The 21,881-nt window shown below is 48.1% G+C and overlaps 7 protein-coding genes across 7 annotated transcripts; 3 read left to right on the top strand and 4 right to left on the bottom strand.

The window, feature by feature from the left end:
• The first annotated feature begins 1,008 nt into the window (after positions 1 to 1,008).
• GGI43DRAFT_3326 (F-box protein) lies at positions 1,009 to 2,028 on the top strand. The gene has a single exon (XM_083201990.1). The coding sequence runs from the start codon at positions 1,254 to 1,256 to the stop codon at positions 1,827 to 1,829; it is 576 nt and encodes a 191-aa protein (XP_083065766.1). The 5' UTR covers positions 1,009 to 1,253; the 3' UTR covers positions 1,830 to 2,028.
• A 372-nt stretch (positions 2,029 to 2,400) lies between these two features.
• On the bottom strand, positions 2,401 to 4,105 carry GGI43DRAFT_3271 (uncharacterized protein). Its single transcript, XM_083201927.1, has 2 exons — positions 3,164 to 4,105; positions 2,401 to 3,108 (listed from the first exon to the last, which is right to left on the bottom strand). Exons 1-2 carry the CDS (start codon positions 3,422 to 3,424, stop codon positions 2,614 to 2,616), a joined length of 756 nt encoding a protein of 251 aa, XP_083065765.1. The 5' UTR covers positions 3,425 to 4,105; the 3' UTR covers positions 2,401 to 2,613.
• Positions 4,106 to 7,060: 2,955 nt separating this feature from the next.
• Positions 7,061 to 8,785, bottom strand: GGI43DRAFT_3245 (glutamate-5-semialdehyde dehydrogenase). The gene is made up of 3 exons (XM_083201894.1): positions 8,373 to 8,785; positions 8,030 to 8,191; positions 7,061 to 7,969 (listed from the first exon to the last, which is right to left on the bottom strand). The coding sequence occupies exons 1-3, from the start codon at positions 8,671 to 8,673 to the stop codon at positions 7,089 to 7,091; spliced, it is 1,344 nt and encodes a 447-aa protein (XP_083065764.1). The 5' UTR covers positions 8,674 to 8,785; the 3' UTR covers positions 7,061 to 7,088.
• Positions 8,786 to 12,436: 3,651 nt separating this feature from the next.
• GGI43DRAFT_3185 (major facilitator superfamily domain-containing protein) lies at positions 12,437 to 14,512 on the top strand. The gene is made up of 3 exons (XM_083201814.1): positions 12,437 to 13,002; positions 13,064 to 14,112; positions 14,170 to 14,512. The coding sequence occupies exons 1-3, from the start codon at positions 12,555 to 12,557 to the stop codon at positions 14,428 to 14,430; spliced, it is 1,758 nt and encodes a 585-aa protein (XP_083065763.1). The 5' UTR covers positions 12,437 to 12,554; the 3' UTR covers positions 14,431 to 14,512.
• On the bottom strand, positions 14,363 to 16,195 carry GGI43DRAFT_3058 (tryptophan synthase beta subunit-like PLP-dependent enzyme). The gene is made up of 2 exons (XM_083201609.1): positions 15,626 to 16,195; positions 14,363 to 15,445 (listed from the first exon to the last, which is right to left on the bottom strand). The coding sequence occupies exons 1-2, from the start codon at positions 15,963 to 15,965 to the stop codon at positions 14,595 to 14,597; spliced, it is 1,191 nt and encodes a 396-aa protein (XP_083065762.1). The 5' UTR covers positions 15,966 to 16,195; the 3' UTR covers positions 14,363 to 14,594.
• Positions 16,196 to 19,321: 3,126 nt separating this feature from the next.
• Positions 19,322 to 20,767, top strand: GGI43DRAFT_3088 (uncharacterized protein). The gene is made up of 3 exons (XM_083201660.1): positions 19,322 to 19,641; positions 19,710 to 20,417; positions 20,481 to 20,767. The coding sequence occupies exons 1-3, from the start codon at positions 19,559 to 19,561 to the stop codon at positions 20,608 to 20,610; spliced, it is 921 nt and encodes a 306-aa protein (XP_083065761.1). The 5' UTR covers positions 19,322 to 19,558; the 3' UTR covers positions 20,611 to 20,767.
• A 157-nt stretch (positions 20,768 to 20,924) lies between these two features.
• On the bottom strand, positions 20,925 to 21,775 carry GGI43DRAFT_378168 (nicotinamidase; the record flags this gene model as incomplete). Its single annotated transcript, XM_083202657.1, has 2 exons — positions 20,925 to 21,548; positions 21,707 to 21,775. 2 exons carry the CDS (start codon positions 21,773 to 21,775, stop codon positions 20,925 to 20,927), a joined length of 693 nt encoding a protein of 230 aa, XP_083065760.1.
• Positions 21,776 to 21,881: the final 106 nt, after the last annotated feature.

Genomic DNA, 21,881 nt, shown 5'->3' with positions numbered 1-21,881 from the left:
TGGGCGGGCGCCTCGTCTTGCCGTGGGGAAAGCCGGCTGTGCTAGTCAGGCTTTAAACCGGCGGATCCATTTTGACTCGTGAAATAGACACAAGGCTGTTAATAACTGAGCACATCCGATATGCCTGTTTCTTCTTCCCTTTTACCGGTTCAAAAGCAATTGACATCGAAATACCTGGATTTGATCAATTGGAAAGAGGAATATAAGATTTGTGATTGTTTACCCGTTTTGGCAGTTTTTTTCGAAAATGATTACAAAATAATGCAAAGCCCCTCAGCGGTTAGTCGAGACTTTAAGCTAAACGATTAACGACGGGTCACAGTCAGCGACACCTCGGAGTTCCAAATAGTCGGTTCCAAGCCGTCAGCCCTAAGCCGTCACCAACAACTGACTCATCAGAACTCATCAGAGTTCCCCCATCGTTTCCGCGCGTAGAATACATTTAGTTTGTGCCATTCGCCCACTATCGTCCGTGGATTACGCGGGACGCCCCTTAGGAGGCTTGAAATAGTTCCATTCTTGTCAATTAGAGGCCTTGTGGTACCTAGGTTGGCAGCATAGGCTAGCGCTAGCGAGTGCGAAGTCTCACGTCAGGTCCCAAGATGCTTGCTCCGAGGAGCCTCCATGGGAGGGGCGATAGGCCCAGAAGCAGAAAGAAAGGGGCCGCCAACGAGGCTGGGCTGTGCGAAATTGACAAAATGAGGTGATGTTTGATGGATCCTTCCCCCCCCTCTCCGCAAAGATGGATCTGCGATACCCGGCATTGCTGGGGTCCGTTACCTTGATGGCGACCTTGAGGGTGACGCTCACGAGATAGCCGTGGAGCTCCTGGCCTATATCTGACCACATTAATCCCGTTTAGTTGCGTGGCGTGGTTGTTCTATCACTTCCCCCATATTTTTAACGTTTCTATTTATGACATCTGCTGGTGATAAATACCTGGGGGGAGCCGCTTCGTCAAAGCGTTGAACCCCGCTGAGCCTTGACACTTTCTCTACTCCGTATTACATGTCTGCATTGACTTGTCTCGTCCCCTTGGCCTTTACATTCCATTACTATATATTATAAGACTTCAAGACTTGACACGTTTATGAGTTTACTTTGATACCCATACCGAATTACAACCAATTGAGCCAAATCACGACCATCAACCATACATATCAATATCTGCGCTTATACACGCGACTACATACACGCGATACATACACACAACTACCAGCATATATAAACACACAAACTCACCAACAAACAAAATGGACTCTCTCCCCTTCGAGCTCGTCTCCCAAATCCTCACCAATCTCTCCCCCACGGACTACAAATCCGCTCGCCTCACCTGTCACGCCTTCAACGACGCCCTCGCAAAACCCACCTTTACCACTTTGGCCACCTTCATCGACCCAATCACCGCCAAGTCCACCATCGAGCACATTGCCTCAGACCTCACCCGCCGACCCAAAGCAATCTGGTCCCCTGGCTGCTCCGTCCCCAAGGATCTTCCCGTCGCAGAGAGCTTTCTCTTCGCCATGCACAGGGCGCTGCGCGGAACTGCTTGCCCGTCTACTTCCCCCTGCTCATCGAGAGCTTCTTCAGTATCGTCTGTGAATGGAGCGTGGAGCGACAGCGAGGATTCAGAGGACAGCGAAGGAGGAGTAGAAGAGCTCGCGGCGTGGAATTTCGGACGCACCATTGGCATGGACGATTTGACGGAGGATATGCTTCGCCAGGCCATGTTTCGGTATGCGCTGTATCTGAGCTACGTCTACACGGGCGAGGGTGAGGCGCCGCAGTTGTGGGTTATGAACTCGAAGAAATGGGCACAGCACCGATGATTATTTTCTTTCTCGTGCTTTCCTTTTCTTTTTTTCCTTCATGTTCCAACAGCATATGATCTCTTTTTCACACTGATATCCAATTTTGTCTTCAGCTTCAGCCTGATAGCATATCTTAGTTATAGCGTAAACGGCGTTAATATTATCTAGGTAGATAGGTATAAAATATCACTCAATTCAAAGACGAAACAACAACAAAAGTATTGAAATCATTTTAAAGTGAAAATAGCGTTAATGCTATCTAGGTATAATACATATGATCTCTTTTTCACATTTTGATATCCAATTTTATTATCAATTCTAGGCTAACAATATATCCTAGTTATGGCGTAAACGACGTTAATATTATAAAGGTATAATACATCACTCAATTCAAACACGAAACAGCAAATTGAAACAATTTAAAAGCAAAGATAAGTTTCCATTAAAGGCATGATTTCGCACATGCAAAGGAGGGGTATATGGTACTTTAGTATCTAATAGTATAAAAAATCAAACTCCCAAAAATTATCGTCCCAAGGTATATTCCTCTTCATTCCCTCCCCGGCTCAGTACTTTTCTTTCTTGCTACCGCGTTATATATACAACATTTCGCAGAGAAAAGAAGAAAGCATGGCAAAAACACGTGGCTGACGTTTCCGAATTCTCCCAGAATTAATTGTAATGATCGTTATCCCTTCATGTGTGTCCCAGACGTTTTGTAAAACAAGCTCCGAATCCTCCCCATCGTTAAGACGTTATACTCCAGAAAGGAAAGCTTTTATAAAGCTGTCCCTTCTCTCGCTTACAGGAAGTAAGCAGCGACGAGACCCATGACGGCCAGAGCACCAGTAGCGCGGTTGGAGCCAGCGGCGTTGGTGGGGACGACGGGAGTGCCAGTGGTAGTAGGTCCGACGGGAGTGTTGGAGCCAGTGGGAGCAGTCTGGTTGCCGCCAGCAGGAGGAGGAACAACGCCAGTGCCACCGGGAGGAGTGACAACGGTGACGGGAGGAGGAACAACAGTGTTGGAGGCACTGGTGGGGGTGATCGGGGGAGGAACAACACCGGTGACGGAGGAGGCGGTGGTGCAAGGAACGGTCAGGGTGACGGTTCCGCTGACAACAGTGGTGTAGACAACGGAAACAGACTCAGTGCCAGCGGGGGCAGAAGTCTGAGGAGCAGAGGTGACACCAGAGGTCTCCAAGGTAGTGGGAGTGCCGGTGCCAGAGGCGGAGACTGAGGCGGTGGGAGTGCACTGAGAGGCAGGCAGAGTGAAGGAAGAAGAAGCATAGACGACACACTATGGAGATGTTAGTTTCTTGATATCAACCATCAGCAGAAGGTATTCAACTCACGTTCTTCTCGCAAGCGGCGTCACCAGCGAGGGGACCGCTCTGCCAGCACTGGGCAACACCGTCCAGAGGAGGGTATCCAGCAACGTTGTCAGAGCAGCGGCCCGCAGTGCCAATGGCGTTGGCGTCGCAGCGGACGATGACATCGCCAGCAAGACAGTAGCTGGCGTTGGGCTTGGCGCAGTTGACCTTGTTGGTGCCCTCAGGAGGAGCCTGAGCGCTGGCCAGAGCGGCGGCGGCGACGATGATAGCGGCGGTCTTCATTTTGTGTTTTGTTTGTTGTATATATAAATAATAAACGGGTGTGATGGTGATATTAAGATATTAGGCGGATGTAGTTGGTGTAAGTGGCTGTCTGATGAACGAGAGTACAGATCAAGCTGAGTAACTAGCGAGTGTAGTTTCTGATATTACTTAGGATGGACCAGGAACAGAAGACCGAGGAGGTGTGCGGCGGACAGGACATGATGTTATATACCTGTATGCTCAGTCCAGCGCACACCGTCTGGCCATGATACGAGGAGGTGGATGTTTCTTTCTTCTCCCAGCAACCCAAACAAGGCCGCATGCAGGGAGGCGGCAACTTTGTGCCAGGGTTCGGGTGCCAGGGACGTGTACCTGTACATTGGGCGCACCTCTGGGGACTCCATAGCGTGACAAGGTGTCCCCCTTTAGCTCCGTCGACAGTCCGGTCCGGTATCCCAGAGGTATCGGTACTCGCTATAGAGCATTCGTGTTGCTTTTAGCTTATACAACCAGATCAGTCTCCAGCGCTCCATACAATAACAATAGTACGGCCACGGCCTCTTGGCATCTCTTCATATGACGATGGTATGAGCAATAGCAGTGGCAGCAGCTCTTCATAGCTCTTTAAGGTATGTATACCTTTTACCTTTGCTATACAAGCACTGGCATGAGCGTAAAAGGGACCTTGCAAAGTGCTATAGCCCAACTCTCACGGTGCTAACCAGGGATCCTACTTGGCGTCGTTCCACCAGAGGCCCCAGCACCCGGGTAGCTGAGTAGTGGTACCTTGTCCATACCAGCTGGTAGCTCTGAATGGACCTCTAGCCCGCCGCGAGTAAGGCTTGACCAAGTCCTGCGCAGGTACCGGTACTCAGCCAGCCACCCTCTTGGCCGCCTGTGGCTCGACCTCTGTCAAAAAGACAAGAAAGAGCACCAATGAGCAAAAGGCTCGTACAAAGCTGTGGCTCTAGCAGCAGCAAGCGCCACACGAAAATTGGAAAAAAAAAAAAAAAAAAAAAAAAAAAAAAGAGCAGAAAAAAAGATGGCGAGACAGCAGCAATACGAGCTTTGGCGGCCTTCGATTCGCTGAAAGCAAAGGATCAGGTGTGGCTAGTGGGCAGCAGCGAGCGCTTTCGCCCGATTCTGTCCTCCAGCGCTCAGAGCAGACGGGGCTGGAGTCACAGCGGGCTACGCTGCTTCTGGAAGGCTGACAGCGGTTCCGGGCTGTCATTGGCGGATATCACGTCATAGCGCACAATGCCCCCAGTTATTGGCCCCCCATACAGCGCGCTGCAAGTACAGCTACTCGTACCTGTCCCGACCAGCGTGCACTGCAACGTTTCGCCGCGATGACAGTGCGCATTTACAGCAGCGGCTACGCCATTTTACCCGCCAAAACACCCGTGCCAAGCGTAGATCATCGCCTAAATGGCACAGTGCTGTGGCACCGTGTCCCACGAAGGAGGCAAAACCAAGGAGGAATGGAAGAAAGGAATAGGAAAGAAGAAAAAAGAGCTCATTTACTATAAACCGGTAGCGTTGTTGACGAACCGTGACGACATCCAAGAAATGTTTCCAAAAAAAGATGTCGCCTCTCCCGCCTATTACGGAGGCCAAGCCACACGTTGTTAGTGGCGACTCAGGTCAACGCAGGTCCCAAAGGTGCCCTCGTATCGTATCAATAGCGTGCTGTGCTCAACGAGGGAGCCAGCTTCGAGGCCTTGATACAACAAAGAAGAGAGGACGAAAATTTTTTTACTTTAGTCACATGGTCTTGGTTGCTGTGATCGGATAATGCTTGTCAAGTCAGATCCCAGATACAGGCAGACCAGGCATTATGCGCAAAGAGCGATGGATGTCAAATGTACACTTACATGTCACACGTTGATTGCTCCATGGGGTCGAGGACATCCACAGGGCCTTGACCCCAGGCGCGAAAAAGCTGAAATCGTCATAACAGCGTCCTTGTAGTGAGATCACGGTTTATCCGCCTTCCCAACTCTGCAAAGGCTTCTCTCGAAGCTCGTCTTTCTGAGGCGGCCAGCGTATGGCTTTAATGGGGGGCGGCCGCATGGATCCCGCTTATTTTCTCCGACATGGCGCCGTCTGTTTATTAACTTGCATTGAAATGTTTCCTACCAATTACTGGCAGTGCGAGTCTTCATGCAGAGGACACAGTGGATTTTTTTTTTTTGTTTCTTCCGCTCTTCTTTTGGCTTTGGAAGCATGATATTACACGGGAACTCTCCTTGGGGACGGGCCGCCAAGAGGCGGTGATGCGGTGTGATATCACAAAATCAGGGTCCACTCCATTTACGAAAAGTCAGAACGTTCCAACGTCTACTTTGTCTGCTCAAGACATTTAATTACGCAGGATCAAAGACTAGGCAAGACATTCGAAATAAAAGGCACGTTAACTTAGACAACGAAGAAACAATGCCAATCGCTTAAGCAATACGATGATCACAGCTAGAATAGTCAGGTGAAAGCTTTTGACACGCAAAGGGAGCGTCTAGGCCTCTCGACCCTCGTATCCAAAAATAATAGGGGCACGATTGGTAGGCTAGGCAGGCATTTAGATTGAGCTTTAGGCTTGGGCTCTGGACTAGACTCGCTGCCTGTGCGAACGCTATTGGTAGCAGTACCAGCGAAAAGGCGGGGTGTAGATTGCTGCTGGGATGTAGCGGTACCTCCAGACTTTTACTGCATTCACTGCTGTCTAGGTACCTTGGGCTGGTGCCCGAGTACTCCGTATGGTAGCATCAAAGGAGAAAAAAAGAGGCTTAACCAAATGCTATTACATCGTACAATTCTCACGGGATGTAATGCAAAACTTCATGCGATGCTACTCTGTGTGTTTTTTTATAGATTTTCTGTCTTATACGCGACTGCCGAGAGCACATGCACCGAAACGGCAAAGCCGCAGATCCGAAAATCCTTTTGAGCGACGCCCGGAGAAGGTCGGTTTCTGTATAATGGGACGACAAGACGTGGATGAAGGAAACATCATCAGACAAATCATCCCAGATTACATATACCAAGTACAGCGCATTGATGGCGCCATATGAGTCGGGTAGAATCTACAAAGTGGTACTTTCAATGCACTACAGCTGCTGGTATCAGGAGTAAACCCCATATATCGGGGACCATGCACACCGATATCCTATTTCGACGGCACAACAGCAGCTCGGGATATCGCGGTGGCCGCAAACTATGTACATGTACTGTACTCTCCTGCTATTCAGTACTCCTTACTATTATACTACATGTACTATACTAGTATTGCAACTTGGTCTTTGCTCTTCTACACCATATTAGTGTCCTTTTCCTGATCCTCTTTCCTAAGTCAGGTTGAATAGTGGTGCTAGCTGTTATGCTCAAAAAAGGGGGCATTACTATTACCCCGTATGCATGTCTTATGCCCCTTGCCAAGGAGATTTTTCTCCGCAACAATCTTTATCGATCTGCTTCACCACGATCTCCATGTGGTGATGGGAAAGACAAAACAAATAAACAATAATGCCTGCAACATCACGCTATTTTCTGTGGTTTTGCCAAATATCCTCTTTTTTTTTGTAGCCTTATATCGCTATGTATTTAACATTTTTGTTTTTCGTGTGTGGTAATGACTTGTTCGCTTTCAGTGCACCCACTCAGCTCCCAAACGGTCAGCCTCTTCTCTTTAAAAGGCTAACCGCTCGTGTTTCCATGGCCTCTTGCCCTCGCCCTCGCCATACTGCGCCGTCGGTTGATAGTCTCCTCGTATCTTGTATTTGTAAATGGTCAGACCGTCCAGACCCACCGGTCCCCGAGAGTGGATCTTGTTGGTGCTGATACCGACTTCGGTTCCGAAGCCGTAACGCATGCCGTCTGCCAGACGAGTTGAGGCGTTCCAGTACACGCCAGCTGAGTCTACCTGGTTCATAAAGTGTTCGGCCTCGGCTCCATCCGAGGTGAAGATGGAATCTGTGTGGTGGGAGCCGTGGGTGTTGATGTGGAGGATGGCTTCTTCGACGGAAGATACTGTCTTGACGGCTAGTGTCAGGGTAAGGTGCTCCGTATCATAGTCTTCGGGAGTGGCATCCTGGACAATGCCGTCTGGAAGGGTAGTAGATGAGAGGGCAGCTTTGCTGGCAGCGTCAAGGCGAAGAGTCACGCCCTTCTCAGCGAGTGCAGCGGCAACGCCGGGGAAGATGGTGCTGAGGGCCTTATCCTGGACCAGCAGAGTCTCTACGCTGTTGCATGCAGCCGGGTAGCTGGTCTTGGAGTCGACAATGGCGACAGCAGCCTTCTCCTTGTCGGCTGTGGCAGTAAGGTAGATGCTGCAGAGACCGTCTGCATGACCCAGGACGGGAATCTTGGTGTTTTCCTTGATATACCGGACAAGTTCGTTTGAGCCACGGGGGATCACAAGATCAATGCTGCGATCCTGGCTGAGAAGCTGAAGAATGACATCGCGAGTGGTGACTAGCTGGATGGCTGAGTTGGGGACTTGGGTAGTAGAGAGAGCAGAGGAGATGACTTGTGAGATGGCGATGAAAGACTCTGTAGATTCTTTGCCTCCTGTAGAAATGTTTAGTATATCAGGCCTGATAGAGGATGAGGTGAGATGAAAAAGCTTACCCTTGAGAATAGCGGCATTGCCAGACTTGATTGCCAAACTGGCAATGTTGGCAATGACCTCTGGGCGTGCCTCGAAGATGATGAGAAGGACGCCAATGGGGCATGAAACCCGCTCCAGGTTGAGGTTGTCGTCGAGCTTGGTTCGCAGTTGGACCTTGCCCACTAGTGGCGATGATGACTGTATTAGCAAACTTTCTGATTTCTAAGGTTTGTCATGGCTGTGGTGAAAATTTGGCTTATGATAACATGGCCCATCAAATGGCCAAATAGGGAGCAAACGGGGACATAAAATAGCAAGGATGAAGTACTGAAAGATGAAAGCAGCAAAAAATAAGCGACGTACCAGGATCTTCCAAGTCCCTCACGTCCAGGATTCCCTGCAGCATATCCTCCCACTTGCCCTTCTTCCCCAGGTCCAGTCTCGAAACGAGCGCCTGTGACAGCTTTCCATCCGCCGCTGCCTTTCGGGCAAGCTCCAGATCGCGCGCATTGGCCGCCAGGATCTCGTCCTTGGATGCTGTGAGAGCCGCGTGGATGGCCTCGAGGGCCTCGTTGCGAGCCGATGCCGGGAGCGAGGCCAGGGTGAAGGAGGCCGTCTTCGCAGCGGCGGCGGCGACCTCTGGAGAGTCGTTTGTGAGAGACATGGTTCCCCTTTCTGTATATTTATCCCTCTATCGATTTTACTAGGGAATATGCGGTTGAGAGAGGAATTCGTAAGCGATGAGGCGATGTGAGATGAGGTTTGCATAGATGAGTAAGTAGATCTGATTTTGTCAGGCTCCGATGCGGGGCCCATATATTGCCCAATACGGTAATCGCTGTGGCGACCTGTCACCGGAAGCGGCGCGCATTGCTTCAAGATCAGCATATTCACTATAGCAGCAGTAATACACACAGCATACTTGATTGTATGTAAAATAACTGCAAAATACAGGATAATTCTATCATTAAATGTGTTATAGTTATATTTATTATTATTATTATTATAAGAGATGGCTTCTGCTGAAACTATGCCCTTCTCAGCCTACCCGCAACAGTAGAGATAATCCATCGGCATCTTCTCTTTCATGCCGGCCTGGTAAACCAAGTATAGATGAAAACTTGCATAACACTTTCAACTCCCTTTAAGACTTGGTAGTTTATAAGAGCATTGGGTAAAGGAGGTAACCATTTGAATTGTGATGCGCAACTCTGGAGCTATCTTTTTCACTGCGCTTCTAACTCCCCAAGGTTCACCTGTTTATGAGGGGGTACATATATGAAAGTGAGACGTACGCGGATTCATCTTTCACACCATTTTTAACTCTCTCCAAGGCTCATCTGTTTATAAGGGCTTGGGTTTAGCTATCAATTAAGCGTTTTAATGTATACCCTTCACAGCATTTTTAACTCTCCCCAAGCCTCACCTGTTTATAAGGGCTTGGGTTTAGGCACCGAGTGAGCGTTGCAGTGGATACCTTTCACAGCATTTTTAACTCTTCCCTTCCCGAGAAGCCCACTTCTCTATGGGAGCTCACGTATTGATGGCGCTCAAAACCTCTAAACTTCCAAGGTTCTCAAATTGATACAGAGTTGCAAGGGGCTTCACAGAATTGTTGCATTCTTTCATGAATTATGACTACTATGTACCTTACATATATATATGCACTACACAGGTGGAGATGATGGGAAGTACTATACTTGAGCTAATTCAGCCTGCCTGCCGGTGCCCTATAGCAACTGAATTGAAGTCAGCAGTTTTCTAGAGCATACACAAAGTATCATGTATATAACAGTAACTTGATCGCTAGTTTTATCGCTATGCATCTTTTGCGCACTGTAATCGTCTTTCACAACATGTCAGAATGTGTGTTAGATCAATATTAGGTACATTGTCAAACGTGTAGAACCATATAAGACTATCAAGGAAAAGAGAATCGTGTTCTTTTCTTCCAATATGAATAAAAGGTTAAAAAAACGTTATGTTGGCTAGATCATCCGATTTTAGATGACCACCATGGCGAAGCAGCTATAAGCGATACCGTCGGGGCTCCCATTTACTGATAAATTAAGCGAGTCATATATAGAAGGCAAATTTCAGCCAAGAGAAAAGAGTAAATGTGAACATTTCAAAGACTGAATCTAAATCTCGGTAGTATCATTCCCAAATCAGAATTTAAGCGCATTTTGTACTTCCCTGGTGCAGAGTGCTTCAAATTCCGACAAGGCAGCTACCGCACGAGCTCATAATTTCTTAGGTTGAGAGAGCTATTTGCTCACAATTTATTCTTTTGTTCAACTTTCGACAAGATTTAACTATTGTCTTCGCCAAACTGAGAGGCATAGACACTCGCTGAAAAGTTCTGGCAGAGCTGGGCTGCTATAGATATTGGTATGAGAGACATTGTAGGTGACTGTTTCATTGCCACTTTGAATACCTACATTGAAAACATACTTAGGAATAGTGAAGCAAAAGAAAGAATTCAGTATTCATTCGGTATGTGAATTTCAAGCTTTCTCTCAGTTGCAATCCAGTCAACATTATAATTTAGCAAAATCTGCGGATTAAATTTGATATTAATGCTCTCTCATCTTCAATCATTACAATTCTTTAAACCCCGGTACAAAATATCTTTAATCGGGCAAGTAGCGTTGCTAACTAATAATTCATATAGAAAAAGAAAAACAATTGGCTGACGTCTGTTGCAGACCCTCCAAGAATATGTAGAGAGCAAGAAGAGAGGAAATCCAGGATTATTGCGGACTTTGTGCTCATATCTCCGTATACAAGTTTCCTCTGGGGCGTGGAGGGTTCTACTATTCAAATAATCGTATATACACACGAAGCGAAGTTATTTCATCCCGATAACAGAACCATACCTGCTGATCCAGCTGATCAAAAATCCATGGTGCATTAGTTAAATGCTAAAGGAGAATTCCATCGAATTAAAGCACATGAGTCACGGCCGAGCTTGCAAATGATGCCTCGCAATGCCACCTCGGGCTCCGACAAGGTTCGGCGATAGCACCCTGATGGGCTGTCAGCGTACACAAGCCATCAAAACTTGCTCAACGCATGCCACCACATGACAAGGGATTTGCTAAAGGATTCGGAATATCGGATATGATGTTCTTAATTGTTGTTTTGCTATGTTAGTCAGCAGCTGATCTTGTTAGGCCATACCTGAGATCGTGCTGGGGTAGTGATACGTAAGAGATACGCTATTATACTGATTACTGATTCAAATATTAGAAAACAGAAATACAAAACGTAACGATAAAGGCTGTATGCAGTCGCTGTACGAGTTAAACGGCGATATCACAAGATGTTACATCATTTTCGCCAAGTCATAGCCTATATGAACTGTCTGCGTTAATAGCGCCGTCCAAATTACACAGATCTTCTGACCTAGCCTCTAACAGTTACTAAATCCGATAATATGGAGATGCCATCATGAAGCGTTCAACGCCCCGATCCAACGTCGTTCATTCCCCAATTCCCCCTAATTGGCTCGTTTATCCGCTCAGGTCAATAACGTCGATAAATCACGACTAAAGTCCCAATACACCCCAACTCTCAGCCATACTTACCCCGATTTCGGGAATCTACCCCAATGGATTCTATGACTAACAACGCCATTATTCTCGATTTAGTGGTTTCCCGTCAGCCTCTCCCATGCCGAGCCCCACTCCTATCGGCGCCCTCTTTATCTTCTGAAATTCTGCGCGTTACTCTGTCCGGCTAATTCCCACCGGCAAGGCTTAGGCCGTTGCCCCTGCGTGGCTGGCTGCGATGGAGGTGTGGATGTGCCAAGTACGAGGGGAACTTGAGATTCTTTGATCTCTGCTTTGTACTGCTGTGGAAAAGAGAGGGCTGTTATTATTAGGAAGAAAGTAGATTCGATATTATTCCAAGGATTCATAAAAAGTATGAAACAAAAATTGTAAAAGTATGACAAATGTAGTAGTAATAAAAAGCAATATTAACAAAACCCACCAAAGCCTCTTTACCTCCCGGTGCCGAGTCGCGGACCTCGGCCGTCGAATCTGGGCCGGTGCGCGTATCCGGCTTGGCCCACTTTCTACGGAGAATGGCAAAATTTCCTACAGAAAGAAGTGGGAATCGACATGGTAGTGGGTGGGATCGAGGGGAGGATTTTTTTTTCCTCTTTCCAAGTAAAAGGGCGACATGGTGTGTTGGTCGTCAAGTACCCCCTGTGTTATTTATTCTCCTTGACATCCCGCCTTTTTCCTTCTTTTTCTCCTTCATTGAGTGTATTTTGATGATGCATGGCAACGAGGATACTTGAGCAGGTTCATTATTTCTTTGCTTCTTCTCGTGCTACATTTTAATAATTTATTTTATGATGCCATTTTAAAGAAGTACAGAACGATTCATCTGAAGCTGTATCTGCTGTGCCCACTGTCTCATATCGCCTCTGGACTAAGACCCATTCCATAAGCCGTCACCTCATGCCATCTCAACCACATTACAGCTCATATCTCTTATAATAATTGCAATTTTCCATAAAAAAAATCGTCCGCAATGTCTTCAATACCTGATCCAGAAAAGGCCGAAGCGTCGCCAACGTCTCCTGCTCCATCTATCCACTCCTCCACCGACACAATCACCACCGCACATTCAGAAGAGCACGACTACAACGACGAAAAGAAAACTGCGCGTGACCACATCACTGAAAACGATGCGGAACTTCATCATGACTCTCTTGTCCCAACAGTCAGCCTTGCAACAGCAGCGCAACCCCCAGCAACTGAACAAGAAGCTACCCGATCACGATCCCGTGCTTCAACTACCCGGTCAAAGGCGGCCGTCATCGTTCCTCGCTCTCAGCGACGGGGGTTGTTAAGTCGTTTCTCCATTGTTCCTGAAGTTGAGAGTCCGTATGATTACAAGAACCGGACAAAATGGGGCATCACTTTAACTATCGCTCTCGCCACTGCCGCTGCCCCCCTTGGCTCTTCCATCTTTTATCGTATGCAAGACCTCACTCACAACATCTTTAACCAATTCTACCTACTAATATATCGTATTAGCCGCTCTTCCCGAAATGACTAGAAAACTCAACACCACCGAAGACATTGCCAACCTTTCTGTCGCCATGTACATGATCTCCATGTCCATCTTCCCTCTTTGGTGGTCCTCCTTCTCTGAGCAGTTCGGCCGCCGCTCCATCTACATCATCTCCTTCACACTCTTCCTTATCTTCGCCATCGTTTCTGCCGTCTCCACCAACATCGCCATGCTCATCGTCTTCCGTATTCTCACTGGCGGTGCTTCTGCCTCTGTGCAAGCCGTCGGTGCCGGTACCATCGCCGATATCTGGGAGTCGCAGGAGCGTGGTCGCGCCATGGGCATCTTCTACTTGGGGCCGCTGCTCGCACCCCTGATTGCGCCTATTGTAGGAGGAGCGTTAGCCCAAGGATTTGGCTGGAAGGCAACGATGTGGTTTCTCGCCATTTATGGACTTGTCATCTTGGCCATGTTGATCTTTCTCCTGCCCGAGACATTGGCACGGAAGAAACAGGAAGAGGCCAATGCTGACGCTGATCCAACTGCTGAATCTATCCGCCGCATGACGACCAGAGAATCAGCCAAGGTCCAGACCAAGAAGTTAGCTGCGAGCGCCAAGCGCATCTTCATCGACCCTCTCAGCGTGCTGCTCTTCCTTCGCTTCCCTCCTGTCTTCATCACTGTCTTCACTGCTGCCATTGCCTTTGGAGCGCTATTCATCTCCAACATTTCCATTCAGCAAAAGTTCTCTCAGTCTCCTTACAACTACAGCCAAATCATCGTCGGCCTGCTTTATCTCCCCGCAGGTCTGGGATACTTCATTGCCTCCATCTTTGGTGGCAGATGGATCGACAGAATCATGATGAAACAAGCCATCAAGGCAAATCGGTATGATGAAAATGGTAAACTTATTTACCTGCCAGAAGACCGCTTCAGAGAAAACATGTGGCTGGCCAATACCATGTATCCCATCGGATTGCTAATGTACGGATGGACGCTCAACTATGGAGTCATTTTCATTGTTCCTGCTATTGGGAGCTTCATTTTTGGAGCTGCATCTATGCTTGTTTTTGTAAGCCCCTCTTTCTAATACTATTTTATGTCTTGCTCATATCTAATCTTATAATAGTCTGCTGCCACCACTATGCTTACCGAATTCGTCCGCAAGAAGAGTTCCGCTGGCGTTGCCGTCAACAATTTTGTCCGCAACATCCTTAGCTGCGTCGGCGTCATCGTTGCAGCCCCATGGATTAACGCCATTGGTGTAGGCTGGGTATTCACAGCTGTGTCATTGTTTTGTATGTTTGCTGGTTATATTGGTATTTGGACCTTGAGGAGAAATGCCCCTCGGTGGAGGAAGGATATGGACGAAGCGATGAAAGATATGTAGCGATTTGATGATACCCTAATATGTTGTTGTGGCTTCTTTCATAGACATTTGTATTTTGTTTTTTTCTATATTTGGGTTATATCAAAAGAGTATAAATATTCATAATCTCGCCATATATGATAACGTAAAACTATTTCTCTGATGATCTATACTTCTGTCACTGCTCAATTTTCTCCCCCCAGCAGCTTGCCGAGCGCATCAACAGCGACATTTCCGCCGCTAAACACAAGGCCCAAGTCCCATCCCTCTTCGCCAGCCTCCTTCTCCACAAGACTTCTAAAGTCTTCATCAAACAGCGCAACTGCCAGCGGAACGCATGCACTCGGCTCAACCACCATCTTCATCCGCTCATATACAAGCTTCATTGTCTTCAAAATCTCCTCATCCGTCACGCTGAACATGCCACTCACCAGACGCCGCTCGTAGATGACGCTCCAGGGATGTACACCCACTGGGGTTCTCAGTCCATCAGCCACAGTGAGAGACGACACGGTAGGGATGCGTTCGCCAGACTCGTATCCTCGCTTGGCATCGTCGGCTCCCTGATATGATGGCTCGGCTCCAAAGACTTTGATACCAGTGCCTTCGCAGCTCAGTGCCACACCAGAGAGCATACCGCCACCACCGCATGGAGTGATGATGGCATCCAGTCCTTCTTTATTTCCCTTGGTCTTGTTCAATGCAGCGGCATACACGCCCCTCAAGGTCTGTCCAGCTGGGTTAACCTGAGATGCAAAGCTGCTCTCAACTTGGTCTTGGAACTCTAGTCCGAGGGTTCCCTGACCAAGCATGATATCAGGGTGATCATAAGGAGGGACCAGCCGGGCACCGGTTTCGGCAATGACCTTTTCGGTGACAGCTTCACGCTCGACGCTTGTGCTGCCGCTGAAGACAACGTTGGCGCCGTAGCCCTTTGTGGCGTTGATTTTCGCAGGGATGGAGATTTCAGGCATAACAATGTGAGCCTTGATGCCGTTTTCCCTAGCTGCAAGAGCCAGGGCCTGAGCATGGTTGCCTGCAGTTTCATATCAGCAGCCATTCTGGAGCGTCAAATAATGGGCCGTATAAGATCGTGAACCAAATAGAAGAGCACCTCGGTCTTGAATCTTTCATTCCCCTTTTCTCAAGAGTTGAAAAATATCTAGATAAAGGTCATGGTGCGGTATAAATGAAGGCAAGTAAAGCATCGTCTTACCAGAGCTATGCGTCACAACGCCCTTCTCCTTTCCTCCTCCCTCCAGCCAACCAGGCTCCTCTGACAGCTTATGCAGCGCATAAAACGCCCCGCGTACCTTGAAGGCTCCGATGCGCTGCAAGTTCTCGCATTTGAACCACAGTCTCAGCACGGGCTTTGCTGGTGTCTTGCCGGCGAATCTCGTGTCCTTGAGGTCTTCCACGGTCCTTGGGGTAGAGGCCAGCTCGGACATTGTCTGATTGGTCACTACAGGCGTACGATGGACATGGTTCTTGACAACCTTGTGCGCCCAGTAGACTGAGTCGCGGTTCAGGGGACGAGTTGTCGATAATGAGGCCATTTTGCTGCCTGTTCTTTGAGGGCTCTTTGCTGGAGATCCGGCTCTTCTGTCCCTTTATTCAATCTTCGTCTTTCAGAACAAACAAGAAGAGAAACCTGCTCTCTTTAAAGGACACTTGAACAAGCTGCTGCCTTGAATAGCTGCTGCCTTGAATAGCTGATTATCTCATCATCAATTCTCCTCGATGGCGTCAAAAACGCTCCCGCCCTTCCAGTGATCGAAAGGCGTGGGGAAAATCCCCGCCCACTAAAATTAGTGGACAGTTTCTAGGGTAGGAGCGACCACGCGACGATTCTAGAAGCCTCTCCCCAGATTTTGCTTCTATAATTCTGATTCTTCTCAGAATTCTCAGCAGAAATCAACATTGTCGTTTTCATGATTATATGATCATTGGCGACTAGCGAGGTATTTTGAGGCTTCGCGCTAGCGCTGCTGAATTTCCTATTTTGAGATTTGTTTCAATGTCGAAATTCTGCACCAATGACATGTTGGCTCACACATTATCCGAGCTACGAGTTTACCTATCAGCTATCGGCACCGAGGCGAGACAAAGATACTGCTCTATGGGAACCTGTAGATTGTTTCGATCTCTTTTTGCTTCTGGCCGCAGCAGCTTATGCGTGTATACTGGAACTAACACATCAATTCCACTGCAGGATGCTCACCTCTACCGAGGGGTATGAAACCACGCAGGGCCAATGAAATTTCAGCGTGAGCTCTACTGGTTTCCACAATTTCATATTCAATCTTTACCTGTAGCCTAGCTCAGTTGATGTATCGACTTCTTCGGGGCTTCTCTCAAGTATGTCTTAATCATCCAGAAGTGCGCAATTTCATGAGCGCCTGTGGCTGTGTCGACTGAAGTGCTGGCTGAGCCCTGCCATGCTAGCATTTCCCAAGCCCCAGCCGTCGCCGACTTCTGCGCCCAGTTTCGCTGTTACTAGATAGGTCTCTTCCAAGGCAGATTTCAGTGTGGCTTGAGACATGGTGAAAATATCATCTACAACACGACTAGGCCTCAAAAAGCGGCCGCAGACACGAAGTCACCTGAAAGTGAGTAGGTGTGGCCGCCCCATCAGCCAAATAGCGGTATTGAGTTATGTGACTGTAATCGCCTGGTGCTGGTGCCTTGTGTTCAGTATACAGGTGTGCTGGCAGCTGAGAATGTCAGCTTCGTTGGAACGCTAGAGTCAGACTTGAAGCCCTGAATTCAAGAGTTGCATATAATTTGCAGCTTAAAAAGTTCCGACTTGACCGCAGTTTGACTAATTTGCGACTTGGTTGCGGCTTGGCAGTATTATGCCCCAGTCGTGGTTAGGGGAAAAAGTCGCGGCTGGGCAAATATACGACTATTCGGTGTCCTTGATACCATCGGGCCAAGAGGCCATCCCTTCTATTCTTTTCTTTTTTTTTAAGATTGCGAATCCTGGAACGGGCCTTATATGAGCTGATAACTCGGGACTACTCGGAGCAAGGATTCGAGACGGACTCTAATACTCTATGTTTCTTTGCGCAGTGTTGCTTTATTCTGCATATCATTTACGGTAGAACTGAGGGCTGTCCAGGGGAAGGTGTGATAGCCGCATAATCTCTACCCTGCTGCCGACGCCCAACCATCAATACCGCCAGCTTGGAGCCGATGGGGAGCAAGGCCATGGGTATCGTGGCATGGGTGGCAGGCAAGAGTGGTAGTATTGAAAGCCCCGACACAGCCATGCTGTTCTTTTTTTCGGGTCCTTGATCAGTTCGTCGAATCAGCGATCCAGAAAGCCGTTGTTGGTTGTTAGCGCTGCGTCTGCTATGCAAGGGAATCGGTATTTTCTGCGTCGGCTCCGTCTCTCGTTTTTGTGGTTCAGAGGCCATGCCTGGGGTTCAAAAGGAAGCCGGGAAAATGGGCAACGAAAAAGGCCAATGGCGAAAAGACAAGCATGAACAATGGACTACTGGCTTGATTGATCTCAGGGCAACGCCCCTTAGCTGCATGGAGATACAGTAGATCTTACTATGCATGTCGCGAATAGTAGTAGGTATTTGACGACAGGCGTTCTCCGGCTTGCGGCATGCAGGCCTTGTCAGTGCACCAAGCTACCATCCAGGTCCGCAGAAGTGGTAATCTATCATTCATCCTGTCTTTTTGCCCAGAGCTGAGATCAGATCCTGGGGTTGGAGCCCAGAGGCACATCTTGCGATACACAGACAAAGACAGACTCCTGGAGCCATATTATATGATCGGCTCAATCTAATGTATTTGACCGGGTTATCGGACCTCGCTTTATTAATGCTATATTAGCGCCACGCATCGGGTTCTTTGGGTGTGAAGAAATAGAAGAAAAGGCAACCATTTTCACATACTACTGTGTAGCATCCCCGACCGCCATGGAAACACCCCCAGCTCTTCTCCCGACCTTTCGAGCTGTCGCATGTCAGGTGGCACGTCGGATGAGTCTGGATATGCAACGCTAGCCAATGTTGCGGCGGTATGCTTGAGACGGTGAAGCTTTTTCTGCAGCTCTGAGGTGTATACATTCAATTTGCGATGCATCTGGCTATACTTGAAAGGGTAATATCGCAATGCGGCGAATGCAACTGGTATCGCAAAGTACGCAGTATATCCAGCTTACCTAGATCAATTTATCATGCAATCAATCTGAAAAGGGCGATTTATCGCAATGCAGCGAACGGTCTTTGCTAAGAAGCCCTCTTATGGAGGAGATTGCTCGCACCGCCTTATAAAGTAGCAGCACAGATGATGGTGAAGCCGGTGAGTCGATATGAAGTATGAAGTTTGCATCTTTTATATACTGATACAGAGCCAAGGCGCTCAATACAAGCATTCTATCTGGCATCGGATAGGAGTCTACTTCGTATAGAGATCCGAATACTAACCATGTCAGATGTACGATCCACTGGCTATCCCCCTGTTCTCCAGGTCGCTGCGGTGCGCCTGTTCCTCGAAATTGGCATGGCGGAGCTGCTTCCGGTAGCGTCGCATCCACCTCCCGCTTCCCCGAATCCAAGCCTGATGGCCTTTCCAGCCGCGTTCTACCTTACTGTGAGCCTAAGCTACCTATGTGTACGCCGCTTGTCGAGAGAGCTTAGCAGAAGTAGAAAAGGGTAGGATATGGCGGGAAAAACAATTTAGCACCTTTCAAGTTGGAAAGCATTACCACAACACTACGGCATCGTTGCATTTCTCACGCCCACTGACACCCCCTGTGGCGCTCTGATGAGGATATGTGAGCTAGAGGGGTATAAACTGTATTAGCACCTCCATGTTCACACTTATTAACCCGCAATCCTACGACCCATCTAAGCTACCAGGAGGGCGACAAGGGGGTCTAGTGGTAAGATGTTGAAGGCGTCGGGTCCCAAGTTCCTGGGTCTACGGTTCGCGGCCAGCCCAAGTGATCTGCGTGTCTATTATGCTAGACATGTTTTGGTCCCTCACACGTTCTTGGCCGAGCCGGCCTAATGATTTAAAAAGGGGATTGGGGTTCCTACGGGGCCTCTTTTCGAGGAGCATCCCTCTCGTTATGGCGTCTCAAATCAGCTGCTAATTTTGTTTCTAACGTCCTGTCTACGACTTGTTTAACATGGATAATCAAGTGTCGCCAAACGGTCGGCTCAGCCGTGACAGCAGTATCAGTTTGGAGGATCATAACGGACCAGCTCCAAGGCGCGTTTGCATCTCTGATTCCTCTTTTATTTATCCTATATATCTTCTAACCAGGATCTCACAACCAGGTTAAGCAGATCCGATCTTTACACCGCGCACCAGCGACAAAGAGAGGCGAACGATCAAGCAAGCCTGGATTCTCTTTTCATGATTCCACTGGATCTTCCTGCTTTGGATCTTCCTGCAACGTACAATACATACGAAACACACCCTGGCATGGGAACTTCGGATTCTGCTGATGAGCCACCGCTTTCAGCATGTCATCTGGAACACTACTTGTCAGAAGAACACAGACATGAACGAATCGCTCTGGGGGAGCAACCTCTGACAGTAAACAAGGCTACTGTTCAGAATTATCTACCAGAAATTATACAGAGTGTAGATAACAGTGCGTCGCAAGCGGAGGCTACTGTTGGCACGATAACAGAGCCCGACGAGGGGGAGCTCAATGAGGCAGAGCCCGACGAAGTAGAGCCCGACGAGGGAGTATGCTGGGGATCATTCACCACATTGACATCTACAACATCTGACGGGTCGTTGGAAGCCATTAGAGTATGTGATAACAACAATGATGGCGATTGTCTAGCCGAGGCAACGGATTCAAGACTACTCCACCCAACTCCCTCATTAGACCAACACATTGCTCCGAGCCTAGCGAGACTAGGCAAGACAGATGCGACTCCAATAAAGTCGCAACGTGCCTTGACTGGCAATGAGTTCCATCTCATAGCCCAAGACGCTGGTGAACAGTACCTCGAGTTAGATGGCATTGTGAGGTATGTATATAACAGGTCGGCTATATGATATATGTCCGTCACTGACTAATATATATGGGATAGGGATCAAATCAGAATGAGCAGCCGCAATAACAACAGGCATGGAAGATACCGAGTAGAGAAACAAGCACGCGTTAAAAAGATTGTCCGTCAACGAAAGAGATCAAAAGAACCGTTAGAGATGACGAAATGATCTGGGCACGAGTCCCTGAGTGGCAGATTTCTTTCAACAAGTTGTCGATTCGGTGGCATTTACACATGGGCATGCAGGGCGTTATCACACATTAGAGGCTGCACAGGTAGCATGATGGAACTGGAACTGGACAGGATTTTCTTCAGCCGTTGTATTATATATTAACTGACTGCTTCAACTAGAATAAAAACATGCAATTGTATCTCTTGTATCTCAAAGTCACCAGATGTACAGTTATTCAAGCAATATAGGTGTACAAAAGACTCCAACTAAAGAAAGAAATAAACAAACAAATCATCATATGCCGCGCTATCCTATGCCACAACCAAATCTTTAACCCTCTGAATCTCGTCCCCACCCGCACTCACAAACTTGATCCCCTTTTTCTCTACCTCCTTTTTGCCCTCTGTCTCCCAAGCTTCTTTCATAACAGCCCTCGTCCCTTCTTCGATTATGTACGTCCTGTAACCCTCTTCTACGGCCGACTCTGCCGTGGCCTTGACGCAGAAATCGGCAGCCAGCCCAACGACAAAGACGTCTGTGACTTGCGCCTTCTTTAGCGCCTCGCCCAGTGAACTTACGCTCACGTGGAAAGGATCCCAAAAAGCAGAGTACATCTCCACGTTTGGGTTCATGCCCTTGTCCACCACGACGTTGACCTTGGAAACGTCCAGCTCAGGCACGAGTTCTGCCCCGGGAGTGCCCTGGACGCAGTGCGTGGGCCATAACAGGGTGGTGTCGCTCTTTGAAGGGTCTGTGGGGTGGGTAATTGTGTGGTAGGACTGGAAGGCCACAGCTCCGGGGTGGTTCTCGGCAAAGGAGATGTGATTTGGGGGATGATTGTCACGAGTGGCGATTCTGATGGTGAAGGGGAGAGTTAGGAGGGAGTTGACTGTGGGTGCGATGTCGCGGCCTTCTGGGACTGCGAGGGAGCCATTCTGTGAAGTTTGCTGTTAGTATTTGCGCTAGCCAAGAAGAATGAAGAGATAGAGAGTGAATAGATGTCAACTCGAAGGGTAAATGAGGTAGTCTGCCGTGAGAGTTTGTGGAAACAAGTGAGGCGAAATTGTCTAAGATAGAAAAAAAGAAAGCTTACTGGAGGGCAGAAATCCTCTTGGAAATCAACCACGATAATCGCAGGTCTAAACTCTGAGTCGGCACCCATTATAAAGTCAGGTTCTTTCACTGAATGCTGTTAATGCTATTTAATTGAGAAAGTAATGTAGTTGAAAGAGAGTGAAATGAATATGAGTGAGCGAATCATTTAACCA

Source organism: Trichoderma evansii, assembly GCF_050947405.1.
Source record: "Trichoderma evansii strain SZMC 28006 chromosome Unknown GGI43scaffold_1, whole genome shotgun sequence".
NCBI classification, from domain to species: Eukaryota; Fungi; Ascomycota; class Sordariomycetes; order Hypocreales; family Hypocreaceae; genus Trichoderma; species Trichoderma evansii.
Note: the sequence above shows the minus strand (reverse complement) of the source record. Positions and strands in the feature narration are given on the sequence as shown.